This window comes from Schistocerca serialis, chromosome 3 (assembly GCF_023864345.2).
Source record: "Schistocerca serialis cubense isolate TAMUIC-IGC-003099 chromosome 3, iqSchSeri2.2, whole genome shotgun sequence".
NCBI classification, from domain to species: domain Eukaryota; kingdom Metazoa; phylum Arthropoda; class Insecta; order Orthoptera; family Acrididae; genus Schistocerca; species Schistocerca serialis.
In genome coordinates, this window is record NC_064640.1 from 20,472,559 (window position 1) to 20,486,892 (window position 14,334).

At 42.0% G+C, this 14,334-nt stretch overlaps 1 protein-coding gene across 1 annotated transcript in view; it reads right to left on the reverse strand.

The window, feature by feature from the left end:
• Positions 1 to 14,334, reverse strand: part of LOC126469684 (uncharacterized) — a 477,049-nt gene that overhangs the window by 114,941 nt on the left and 347,774 nt on the right. Inside the window, exon 3 of the mRNA XM_050096837.1 lies at positions 13 to 71. Within this exon, the coding sequence (XP_049952794.1) occupies positions 13 to 71 (59 nt within the window). The remainder of the gene's footprint in view (positions 1 to 12; positions 72 to 14,334) is intronic.

The following is a 14,334-nucleotide window of genomic DNA, read 5'->3' on the forward strand; positions in this document are numbered from 1 at the left end:
AGAGTTACTTACCCCTGGCACGACAGCTGATCGGACTTTTCCATGATTTGGACAGAAGGCTAACAGGAGCGCTGTAACACAGACAAACACATATAATTAAACCAGTGCTTCTGCTGTAGAAACGTCATATATAGTTAATACGTTTGACATATTCCAACCTGGTATCTCTGTTTTTGCTGTTTACATGTACAATATGTACCGATTTCAGTGTTGTATGATTTCATCCTCAGACATCAATACAACTGTCTATACCGATGTGTGAAGATGGAGTTACATGGCGAATCGGTAACATATTGTATGCGCAACCAGCAAAAGTAACAACAGGTGATTGAAATATTGCAAACATATATTATTAATAAACGCAGGTGACTGGCCAAGAACTCCGTTTTTGAAAATGGATCGCACATAAAAGCAGTATACAACCTGAAAATAGACAAAAAATTACAATAACACGAAGGAATGGGTCAGAAGACATAAAATTAGTAACTGCATAGGAAAAATGAGTTACATCTTCTAACTTATCATTATCATTACCGGTCATCTAGCGTCTATTACTCAACAAAGTCCTCCTCTAAGTCGTGTTTGGTAGTCTAGTGGTATAGTGCGAGCCTGGAGACTGTGAAGTCGCAAGATCGAATCCCGGAACTTTCCAGTTTGCCTTCGCGCTAACCTTCACCTCTCAGTGATGTGTAGATGTATCACTAACGACGCATGGTTTGGATTCCAAGTTAACTGTAGGTCCACTTCCCCTGGTAGGATTACTGGGATAGGTTAACGGCACTCAAGTTGCTGAAGTGGCGTCCAGTTGAAAGAACTTGGGAACCGGAGAATGAACATTCCTCTAGAGGGACTCCCAGCCAGCCTTGTCATACGACTTTCCTTTACTTCCTCCTCTACAATTTACGGTCTTCAGCTAAACGCTGCAACATGTGTTCTAACGTAATCTAGCCACTTCTCTTATGACAGACAAGTTCCTGCTTCTTCTAGTAGTTTCTCTCCATTGATCATTGAGCTGCCCTCACTCTTTGAATATTTCTAATGTTTAAAGTTGATGTAACGCAACCACAACTCTAAACTGGTAAAACACATTGGTTATAAACTTTCCTTTCCGGATGCATCAGATTGTATTGAAAATCCTATTTAGTTTACAAACAACAGTTGAGGCTTGTGACTCGGAAGCACACTATGAAACACACAGTCTCTGAATAGTTTTCACTTTCAAATTCCACGTCTCATTGTCGCAAGATTAATCTGGTAAAACACATTGGCTGTAAACTTTCCTTTCAGGCACACTGAAATCTGTTGAAACCCCCGTTTAGTGTACCATCAACACTTGAGGCTTGTGACTTGGAAGTACACTGTTGAAGACTCAGTCTTTGAACAGTTTTCGTATTTAAAGTCCACGTCTCACTGTTTCAAGTCTAAACTGGTAAAATACATTTTTTGTAAACTCTCCTTTCTGGACGCATCAAACTGTCTTGAAAAACCTATTTGGTTTACCAGCAGCACTTGTAGCATGTGACCTGGAAGTACACTGTTAACCAGTTGTGGGCTGTTAGCTTCGTTTCTTGTCAATCCAGTCACTGTTTTCAATTGTCCTAAATACAAAAAATTCCTCACCTGGTTTTAATTCCCTTCCAACATATTGACTACATATTATTTTAATCTTGTTGAAATTGATTTTAAAGCCTGTTTCTATCAGCCGTTGATGAACTTTATCTGCACAGTATTGTGTCATCAGTAAAACGAGTGTTCCATTTACGCGTATTCCTCTCTCGTTTTCCCAATTTGAGACTCTAAAGCCTTCCTCTCGAACTGATGAGAATAGCTTTTGTAATATGGCAACTCCTTGTCTGACTTCTAATAAATTTAATAGCAACTATTGCACTGATGGATGTTGTTGTGGTTCTCAGTCCGAAGATGGGTTTCATGCAGTCTTCATGCAACTCTATCCTGTGCAAGCCTCTTCATCTCCGAATAACTACTGCAACTTACCTCCCTCTGAATCTGCTTACTGTATTCACCTGTTGCTCTCCCTCTACGATTTCTATCTTCTCCCTTGCCCCCTCCTCCATTCTCCCCCCCCCCCCCACTTCTCTCCAGTACTAAATTGGTGATCCCTTGATGTCTCAGAATGTGTCCTATCAACTGATCCCTTCTTCTAGTCGGGTAGTACAACAAATTTCTTTGCTCCCCAGTTATATTCAGTACCTCCTCATTAGTTACATGATCTGTCCATCTAATCTTCAGCATTCTTTTGTAGCACAACATTTCGAAAGCTTCTCTTCATATCTACACTGTTTATCGTCCATGTTTCACTTCTATATACGGCTACACTCCATACAAATACTTTCAGAAAAGATCTCCTTACACTTAAATCTATACTCGACATTAGCAAATTTCTCTTCTTCAGCAACGCTTTTTTGCCATTGCCAGTCTGCATTTTATATCCTCTCTACTTCGGCGATCATCAGGTATTTTGCTGCCAAAATAGAAAAACTCGTCTACTATTTTAAGTGTCTCGTTTCCTAATGTCATTCCCTCAGCCTCACCTGATTCAGTTCGGCTACCTTTCATTTTCCTTGTTTTACTTCTGTTGGTGTTGAAGTTAAATCCTCCTTTGAAGAAACAGTCCATTCCGTTCAGCTGCTCTTCCAAGTCCTTATCTGTCTTTGACAGAATTACAATGTCACTGGCAAACTTCAAAGTTTTTATTTCTTCTCCCTGGTCTTTAATTACTACTCCAAATTTTTCTTTTGTTTCCTTTATTGTTTGCTCAGTGTACAGATTGAATAACGAAGGGGATAGATTACAATCCTGTCTCACTCCTTTCGCAACCACTGCATCCCTTTCATGCCCTTCGCCTTATAACTGCCGTCTTGTTTCTCTACGAGCCTTTCGATCTGTGTATTTTGCCCCTGCTACCCCCAGAATTTCAAAGACAGTATTCCAATCAGTACTATAAAACGCTTTCTTTAAGTCTACAAATGTTGTAAACGTAGGTTTGCCTTTCCTTATTCTATCGTCTAAGAGAAGTCAGTATTGCCTCGCGCATTCCTATATTTCTCTAGAACGCAAATTGGTCTTCCCCGAGGAGTTTTTCCGTTCTTCTGTAAGGAATTCGGGTTAGTATTTTGCAACCTAGAATAATTAAACTGATAGTTCGGTAATGTTCACACCTCTCATCACCTGATTTCTTTGGAACTGGAATTAAAACATTCTTCCTAAAGTTTCAGGGTCTTTCGCCTGTCTCATACGTCTTGCACACCAGATAGAACAATTTTGTCGTGGCTAGTTCTCCCAAGACTATCAGTATTTCTAACGGAATGTTGCCTACTCACGGGCCCTGGTTACGACTTACGTCATTCAGTACTCTGTCAAATTCTATCATACTTCCCTTCTCACCTTCATCCAAGTCCTCCTCCATTTCTATAATATTGCTCTCAAGTATATCTCCCTTATAAAGACCCTCTATATACTCCTTCCACCTTTCAGCTGTCTCTTCTTTGCTTAAGACTTATTTTACATTTGAGCTCTTGAAATTCATACGGCTGCTTCGCTTTTCTCCAAAAGTCTCTTTAATTTTCGCGTATGCAGTATCTGTCTTTCCCCTACTGATATAAATTTCTAAATCCTTACATTCCAGCCATTCCTGCTTAGTCATATTGCACTTCCTGTCAGTGTTATTTTTTAGACGCTTGTATTGCCTTTTGCCTGCTTGTTTTGCTACATTTTTATGTTTTCTTCTTTCATCAGCTAAATTCAATATCTCTTGTGTTACCCAAGGATTTTCATTAGGCCTCTTCTTTATACCTATTTGGTCCTCTGCTGCCTTCATTATTTCATCTCTCAAAGACATCCATTCTTTTTCTACTGCATTCTTTTCCCCTGTTCTTGTCAATCGTTCCCTAATGCTCCCTCTGAATCTCTTAACAACCTCTGATTCTTTCAGTTTATCCAGGTGCCATCTCTTTCATTTCCTACCTTTTTGCAGTTTCTTCAGTTTTAATCTACAGTTCACAAACAATAAACTGTGGTCAGGGTCCACATTTGCCCCTGGAAATGTCTTAAAGTTTAAAATCTGGTTCCGAAATCGCTGTCTTACCCTTACATAATCGATCTGAAACCGTACGGTGTCTCAAGATCTATTCCATATATACAACCTTCTTACATAACTCTTAAACTATGTGTTAGCGATGATTAGATTACGCTCTGTGTAAAATTCTACGAGACAGCATCCTCTTTCATTCCTTTCCCCAGTCTATACTCACGCACTATTTTCCCTTCTCTTCCGTTTCCTACTATCGAATCCCACTCCCCCCTGACTATTAAATTTTTGTATGCCTTCACTATCTGAATAATTTCTTTTATCTCATCATACATATCTTCAATCTCGTCGTCTGTGGAGCTGATAGGTATATAAACTTGTACTACTGTAGTGGGTGTGGGCTCCGTGTCTATCTTGGCTACAATAATGCGTTCACTATGCTGTTCATAGTAGCGTACTCGCATTCCTAATTTCTTATCCATTATTAATCAAAAAAATGTTCAAATGTGTGTGAAATCTTATGAGACTTAACTACGAGGGCAGTTCAATAAGTAATGCAACACATTTTTTTTCTCGGCCAATTTTGGTTGAAAAAACCGGAAATTTCTTGTGGAATATTTTCAAACATTCCCGCTTCGTCTCGTATAGTTTCATTGACTTCCGACAGGTGGCAGCGCTGTACGGAGCTGTTAAAATGGCGTCTGTAACGGATGTGCGTTGCAAACAACGGGCAGTGATCGAGTTTCTTTTGGCGGAAAACCAGGGCATCTCAGATATTCATAGGCGCTTGCAGAATGTCTACGGTGATCTGGCAGTGAACAAAAGCACGGTGAGTCGTTGGGCAAAGCGTGTGTCATCATCGCCACAAGGTCAAGCAAGACTGTCTGATCTCCCGCGTGCGGGCCGGCCGTGCACAGCTGTGACTCCTGCAATGGCGGAGCGTGCGAACACACTCGCTCGAGATGATCGACGGATCACCATCAAACAACTCAGTGCTCAACTTGACATCTCTGTTGGTAGTGCTGTCACAATTGTTCACCAGTTGGGATATTCAAAGGTTTGTTCCTGCTGGGTCCCTCGTTGTCTAACCGAACACCATAAAGAGCAAAGGAGAACCATCTGTGCGGAATTGCTTGCTCGTCATGTGGCTGAGGGTGACAATTTCTTGTCAAAGATTGTTACAGGCGATGAAACATGGGTTCATCACTTCGAACCTGAAACAAAACGGCAATCAATGGAGTGGCGCCACACCCACTCCCCTACCAAGAAAAAGTTTAAAGCCATTCCCTCAGCCGGGTAAAGTCATGGTTACAGTCTTCTGGGACGCTGAAGGGGTTATTCTGTTCGATGTCCTTCCCCACGGTCAAACGATCAACTCTGAAGTGTATTGTGCTACTCTTCAGAAATTGAAGAAACGACTTCAGCGTGTTCGTAGGCACAAAAATCTGAACGAACTTCTCCTTCTTCATGACAATGCAAGACCTCACACAAGTCTTCGCACCCGAGAGGAGCTCACAAAACTTCAGTGGACTGTTCTTCCTCATGCACCCTACAGCCCCGATCTCGCACCATCTGATTTCCATATGTTTGGCCCAATGAAGGACGCAATCCATGGGAGGCACTACGCGGATGATGAAGAAGTTATTGATGCAGTACGACGTTGGCTCCGACATCGACCAGTGGAATGGTACCGTGCAGGCATACAGGCCCTCATTTCAAGGTGGCGTAAGGCCGTAGCATTGAATGGAGATTACGTTGAAAAATAGTGTTGTGTAGCTAAAAGATTGGGGAATAACCTGGTGTATTTCAATGCTGAATAAAACAACCCCTGTTTCAGAAAAAAATGTGTTGCATTACTTATTGAACTGCCCTCGTACTAAGGTCATCAGTCCTTAAGCTTACACACCACTTAACCTAAATTATCCTAAGGACAAATTCACACACCCATGCCCGAGGGAGGACTCGAACCTCCTCCGGGAACAGTCGCACAGTCCATGACTGCACCGCCTGAGACCGCTCGGCTAATCCCGCGCGGACATTATCAATCCTGCTCCTGCAGAACCTCTATTTGATTTTGTATTTGTATCCCTGTATTCGCCTGACCAGAAGCCCTCTTTCTTCTGTTATCGAACTTTACTAATTCCCGCTATACGTAACTTTAATCCATCCATTCCCCTTTTCAAGTTTTCTAACCGAGCTGCCTGATTAGGGGATCTGATATTCCACGCTCCGATCCGTAGAACGCCGGTTTTGTTTCTCCTGATAACGACGTCCGCCTGAGTAGTCCCTACCCGGAGATCCGGATGGGAGACTATTTTACCTCCGGAATATTTTACCCAAGAGGATGCCATCATCAGATAACCATACAGTAGAGCAACATGTCCTTGGGAAAAATTACGGCTGTAGTTTCCCCTTGCTTTCAGCCGTTCACAGTACCAGCACAGCAACGCCGTTTAGGTTGATGTCACAAGGTCAGATCAGTCAATCATCCAGACTGTTGCCCCTGCAACTACTGAAAAGGCTGCTGCCCCTCCGTTGTGGTTGTTTCTATGGCACTGCTATCTGTATCGATGAGGCACGCAAGCCTCCCCACCAATGGCGAGGTACGTGATACATAGGCGGCGGGAAGGGGGGGGGGCATTGACCGATATATCCTTCACATAGGGTGAATCAGATGACCAATGATTTTCTTTCTCAGGGATTTTTATAGAGGTTTTGTAGAAACTGAGTGAAAAGCTTTTCCAAAATCATTTAGTTACAAAGTGGTAGTTCATTGTCCTGTTTCCACTTCTATAGTCAGTAACTCCGAAAATATAACGTTTTTTCTTTACACTTCTTAGTAAATTAAGTAAGTACCTTGTACATTAAGGTGAGATGGCTGATAGGTCTACAGTTTTTGAATGTCTTATCTGACAATTTTTTTGTGAAGGCGTTTCTGATTTTGTGGAATTCTCTTCTTTCAGCCTTAGACAACAATTTGTATGTCAAGGCATCATACCGAAGAGGACTGATGTGCATTAGTGAAGTACGATATTCAATGGAAGGGCACTTCCCGTTTACTTGTTGGCATGCTGTTCTGCTCTACACAATTTTAGTCGACGAAACGTTTGTTCAACAAGAAAGCAGTGAGCTCAAGACAGATAACATACAGGGCTATTACAAATGATTGAAGCGATTTCATAAATTCACTGTAGCTCCATTCATTGACATATGGTCACGACGCACTACAGATACGTAGAAAAACTCATAAAGTTTTGTTCGGCTGAAGCCGCACTTCAGGTTTCTGCCGCCAGAGCGCTCGAGAGCGCAGTGAGACAAAATGGCGACAGGAGCCGAGAAAGCGTATGTCGTGCTTGAAATGCACTCACATCAGTCAGTCATAACAGTGCAACGACACTTCAGGACGAAGTTCAACAAAGATCCACCAACTGCTAACTCCATTCGGCGATGGTATGCGCAGTTTAAAGCTTCTGGATGCCTCTGTAAGGGGAAATCAACGGGTCGGCCTGCAGTGAGCGAAGAAGCGGTTGAACGCGTGCGGGCAAGTTTCACGCGTAGCCCGCGGAAGTCGACGAATAAAGCAAGCAGGGAGCTAAACGTACCACAGCCGACGGTTAGGAAAATCTTACGGAAAAGGCTAAAGCAGAAGCCTTACCGTTTACAATTGCTACAAGCCCTGACACCCGATGACAAAGTCAAACGCTTTGAATTTTCGGCGCGGTTGCAACAGCTCATGGAAGAGGATGCGTTCAGTGCGCAACTTGTTTTCAGTGATGAAGCAACATATTTTCTTAATGGTGAAGTGAACAGACACAATGTGCGGATCTGGGCGGTAGAGAATCCTCACGCGTTCGTGTAGCAAATTCGCAATTCACCAAAAGTTAACGTGTTTTGTGCAATCTCACGGTTTAAAGTTTACGGCCCCTTTTTCTTCTGCGAAAAAAACGTTACAGGTCACGTGTATCTGGACATGCTGGAAAATTGGCTAATGCCACAACTGGAGACCGACAGCGTCGACTTCATCTTTCAACAGGATGGTGCTTCACCGCACTTCCATCATGATGTTCGGCATTTCTTAAACAGGAGATTGGAAAATCGATGGATCGGTCGTGGTGGAGATCATGATCAGCAATTCATGTCATGGCCTCCACGCTCTCCCGATTTAACCCCATGCGATTTCTTTCTGTGGGGTTATGTGAAAGATTCAGTGTTTAAACCTCCTCTACCAAGAAACGTGCCAGAACTGCGAGCTCGCATCAACGATGCTTTCGAACTCATTGATGGGGACATGCTGCACCGAGTGTGGGAGGAACTTGATTATCGGCTTGATGTCTGCCGAATCACTAAAGGGGCACATATCGAACATTTGTGAATGCCTAAAAAAACTTTTTGAGTTTTTGTATGTGTGTGCAAAGCATTGGGAAAGTATCTCAAATAATAAAGTTATTGTAGAGCCGGAAATCGCTTCAATCATTTGTAATAATCCTGTATAATAACAGATGTTAACAGCTGCTGCGGAAGATGGCCACACAAACAAACGTATTAGAAAGCACGGTATTTGCTCCGTAGTGAAACAATGTTCCACACTGTGGCAAATATCCGAAGCACACCATATCATAATGCACACCTCCAGTCTTGAAAGGGAGAAAAAGAAAACTGACCGCCTGAAGCATATGTAGCCATCAGATAACCGAGACTTTTTCACAAAAATACTTGCTTCCAGACGGAACGCTTCTAATTGCATTCAATTCGGGAGGCATTTGTGCTTCAGCCTGTCTTTTGGCTGTCTACTGTAGAGGCAAAGAGACGTGTGGTTTAGCACTCATCGTGACAGCTGGACAGGTACATCTTTTTGCTGATTCTCAGAATGGCCACGACTTCTTAGAAGCAGATCTTGGCTTTTCTGCGTCTCAAGCACTTCACCAACCTGACACGAATTCGTATTTCTTATTCAGTAACTGTGCCGGAATTCTTATCTTGCATTGGATACCAAACAAAAGTAGATCTGTGTCGAGGCAGGTACAACATTATCTTTATAGCAGCTCGTTACATACTGAAGTTCTAAGTTGCAGAATGCACTGATTTTGTTATAGAGATTACCCTAAACTTGAAATATTTCCTTAAGGGAGTATGCTCAACTTGTGATGTGATTTTCATTCTCTCCCGCAGATTTATTCTCGACGTTGAAATTGTGTTTGTCTAGAGTGTAGCTTTCATTGTGTGTCAGAAATGAGACTTTGAAATTAATTTTACTGCGGTTATGAAAAATTATTACTGAAGGTTTCAGTTATGGGTATGACGTACTATATTTACAGATTTTTATTTCGAAATGAAGTTCAAAAAAATTGTTCAAATGGCTCTGAGCACTGTGGGACTTAACTTATGAGGTCATCAGTCCCCTAGAACTTAGAACTACTTAAATCTAACTAACCTAAGGACATCACATACATCCATGCCCGAGGCAGGATTCGAACCTGCGACCGTAGCGGTCCGAAATGGATTATTTTAATTGAAAGCCTCATCGTTGACGGAAAGTTGGAGCACCCACACCGGCAAAATCACACAGTTCATCAAACTGATACATAAGAACAAATACTTTCTTTCTTTTGGTTTGTGAAGCTTCGCCTTCTGAAATACACTATGTTTTTCGTTTTTCTTTTCCGCTACTCTGTGAGTTCTTATTTTGAAAATTACATGTAATGATAAATAGGTGTAATATGCAAGATGTCTGTAACGTCTGGTGTCAAGGGAAAGAGTAGGGACAAAACGGCAGAATGAGTATACCTTGCTATATGTTTCATAACAACTCAAAACCAACCTGTATATTGCTAATTAAAAGTACCATTGTTTGCTTTGATGTCAGAAACAAAAACACAAACTGCTGTACTCATGTCTCACATCAACGAATAGTTCAAATGGCTCTGAGCACTATGGGACTTAACTTCTGAGGTCATCAGTCCCCTGGAACTTAGAACTACTTAAACCTGCCTAACCGAAGGACATCACACACATCCATGCCCGAGGCAGGATTCGAACCTGCGACCGCAGCGGTCGCGCGGTTCGAGACTGTAGCGCCTAGAACCGCTCGGCCACACCAGCCGGCTCATCGACGAATGTATTGCTGCAGTCGTCTGTGGGTAGAAACGTTCAAATTAACAGCCACCAGTCTCCATCCGTCTATTGCAGCCCCACTCTCTCAAAAATCCCTTGAGTCTCTTCTTGAAACTCGTTTCTCGTTTCAGATCGCTAGACATTTCGTCGCGTGTCTCAGAGCGCCAAGTTTGGACTTCCGTTACGCCTCTCTCGCTTTTTATCAAGAGATTAAGGAAACACAGGATACTCGTAACTATCCACTCCGCTAAGGCTGATGGTACTGGATATGGTGTTGGTCTGCTGTTCGTGAACTGGTGTTGCTATTGTCAGTTTTCTTAATGGTTGGCTCACGTGGCTACCACTGCTGGGCCACTGGTAACTTCTGGTTGAGGGATGCAGAAGGTAAGTTAGTTTAGTAGTGTTTATCTATTTCAATGATTTGTGAATTTTCCTCCTCTCCCTTCATCGTTTCCAACTCCTGTGAAAGAGAGAGAGAGAGAGAGAGAGAGAGAGAGAGAGAGAGAGAGAGAGAGAAGGTGATAAGTGAAATAAAACACAGCATAAGAGTAAGTGAGTAAGGATTGTGTTTCGGCTGTAGTCTGATTAGACGAATTCAGACTAGATTAATCTCTAATGATTGTACTCTGTTGTATTTTGACAGCGCTCAGACCATCAGCGTGTGACCCGACGCAGCCCAATCTATTCTCCCTCCTTCCCTCCTCCCCCTCTTCTCCTTCATACACGAACATACAATTTTCGCAGATGTTCGAAAACACACATACAACAGTTTTCGGAGCTGTTCTAAAGCACAAACACACACATACACGCACACACATACACGTACGCGAAATAATTTCTTAAGTTGTATGCAATCCAACGACAACTAATGATGTTTCCTAGAAGGTGACACAGTCGTGATGACACATTTTTTAATTATAATGATCAGTAGTGATGACATGAACCAGATGATGACGGCTATCCTTTCCATGTTTTAGAACTGAAGATGCATTGCGCTTTGCACGTAATCGTCACAGAGTACTTATTTGTCACGAAGGTAGAATTGTTGGTTTACGGTGATTATCGGTTTCGGTTTTTCTTCTAGTGAACCATTTGTAGAGGTACAGATGGTGGGAGCTGGCAGTGACCACAGACTTGCACTGTCATCCCGACGGTGAATAAGTAGAGAGGTTCGCCAAGGCGAAGAATATCCGCCATCCGCGACGTTTGGAAGCCGGTGGACGCTATTTCGCGGACGTGTTGCAAGCTGCATTGTATGGAAGAGAGTCAAGGAGTGATGCGCCGCCAGATAGCCCGCTTTCCAAGTTCCGTCACTTCTAAAAGTCTGGCTGTGACGTCACGCCGTGCCTCCGTGTCAACATAGGATATGTGTTTTCTGAAATAGACAATCGAGTCAGTTGAAACGGCCGTGACCGTACGAGCCCACAAGTGTATCATGTAAGAGAGATTTTACGGGTGTTACGTGAAAATAGGTCAACCGTTAGCGATTTAGTTGTTCTGCATCTGCATTTACCTACGTTCTCTGCTAGCCGTTGTAAGTGCGTGGCGGAATGTAATTTATACCTTCACTGAATGATGCTTCTGTAAGAATCCTAAAGTCAGCCTTCGCAGACATTGATAAAGTGATAATTGAATAGACCGAATGTGCTTCACAGCTAACAAATTTATATCCTAATCTCACAAAGCTCATATTCTGGTATTTCAAAGAATCAAAAATGAGCTGATAGCGCCAACAGTAGATACTACTAAAGATACACTTAATGAAACATTCTATTTAAAATGCCTTGGGAGATAGCTGAGCCGGCCGAAGTGGCCGTGCGGTTAAAGGCGCTGCAGTCTGGAACCGCAAGACCGCTACGGTCGCAGGTTCGAATCCTGCCTCGGGCATGGATGTTTGTGATGTCCTTAGGTTAGTTAGGTTTAACTAGTTCTAAGTTCTAGGGGACTAATGACCTCAGCAGTTGAGTCCCATAGTGCTCAGAGCCATTTTTTTTTGAGATAGCTGAATAACAAATCACAACAGAGATAAATTACTCAAGAAGTTGAATTCAGTGTGCTTTGCCCTTAGAATCATGTCTAAAGACAAGATTACAGGCTTATTTAGCATAATTTCACTGGGGCAGGGCTAATAAAGCAAATGAAGTGTTTATTCAGTATCAGGGATCAGTAAGAATACTGTGTAAATTAGATAACCGTAAATTTGGCAGAAACATTTTTATGGAACTTGTAATATTCTTTCACTCATTTCCCAGTACGTTTACTCCTAGAAGGTTTTCTGTTGCTGACAATAAAACTCAGTGTCAGTTGAACAGTTGTGAACACAATTACAATACAAGATAACACAGGATGAAAAATTATTTTCATGTAGATTGCGCTTACTTCTCTAGGGTTTAGGCTGTAGTTATGTGCAGTACTAGAAAGGAATTCGACAGTGTCCCATCTCACATAATGCAAGAAATTGGGAATCTCAACCAATTGAAAAGAAAATCGATAACATATGTAAGTAGCTCTTTGTTCTAAAATTTATCTGAATATCTAGCTTCGAGGTGAGAAATGTTCTGGTACTACATGGTATACAGCAGTTGTAAAGCTGCATGACAATAGGTAAAAAAACCAAAGCTTCGCCACTCTGGCTACAGACGGGCCAAGAGCGACCGACCGATCACAGTGTCGTCCTGAGCGAATGGCGCCATCTGGATGCGGCACTGAGGGACATGGGGTCAGCATACCGCTCTCCCAGCCGTTGTCGGCATTGCTGACCTTGGAGCCGCTACTTCTCGTCCGAGTAGCTCCTCAACTGGCATTACGAGGCTGAGTGGACCCCAGTCCAGGCCTCCCACCGAGGGAAAACCCTGGCGGCAGCTGGACGTGAACTCAGCTCCTCTGCATGGCTGTCATCTACGCTGACCACTCTGTTACAGAGGCGGACATGACCACTAGAATGTGATGTAAATAGGATTCCGTATTTCCAGATATTGGCAAATATTTTCTTTGCACAATACTATTGTAATCAAACTCTTAATATCAAATAAACGGCAACCATCTAACATGACTGAGGAGGAAGTGCATTCTTTTCAGAATAGCTGCTTTCTTTCCAATAAACTCGGTTAAATTTATTTGGCATAAGCACAACAACATTAAGCAATATAGTGATATAATCATTTTGTGCATGTTGCAGTTCTTATTTCCGTAGTTACTAAGAGAAACAAAAGAAGAATTCCGCCTTATGCGAGACACCATTTGTAGTTTTGTGTTCACCCAGACATGTTTCAGCATTTTTTGTCGTATCTTAGTGGATTTATTTGTATATTTTCTTTCTGAAATATTGTTGGTACATGTTAAGCTCTTGTATGGTTTATATGAACTTTCGGCACAAGATATTTACATTTCGAAAATGAGCAATTATTTTCAAATATTTTACAATATTATGCATACAGTGCGGAGTTGAGACATATTACACTGAGTTGAGCCACTCTATTTATCATAGCAAGAATGTAATAAGAACAGCTGCAACATTCACAAGATGATTATTTCTACAGCAAGCCAGGTATTTTCTTCGCAGCCCTTAAAAAAATTCCAGAACACAATCATCAAACTTCAGAAAAAAGTTCAACAAAGTATGTTTCTCCTATAAAGTAATACCCAGCTATGTAACTGTAACTGTAAACAACATATAATTGCAGCACGACAGAAAAAAATATAAAGTCTAAATCATGTGGGTAAAGCAAGAAAACAGAAAAATAAAAAACCTTTTGTTGTTTGCATATGTAGTAGTTTTAAAGCTACCAGTATGAACAAAAAATGGCTCTGAGCACTATGGGACTTAACATCCATGGTCATCAGTCCCCTAGAACCTAGAACCACTTAAACCTAACTAACCTAAGGACATCACACAACACCCAGTCATCACGAGGCAGAGAAAATCCGTGACCTCGCCGGGAATCGAACCCGGGAACCCGGGCGTGGGAGTGAGAACGCTACAGCACGACCCCAGTATAAACAACCGATAGCCTTATATAAGGTATGCCAACAAAAGAATACATCGACTTTATTTCTAAATTTACTATACATCTAAAACCTTTAGGCATATCGTAAATGAACAACGTTGAAGATCTTCATTCAGTTGTGTATGTCTTAACTCTTTTCTGTATGTAAACTAATTTAAAGTATTTGTC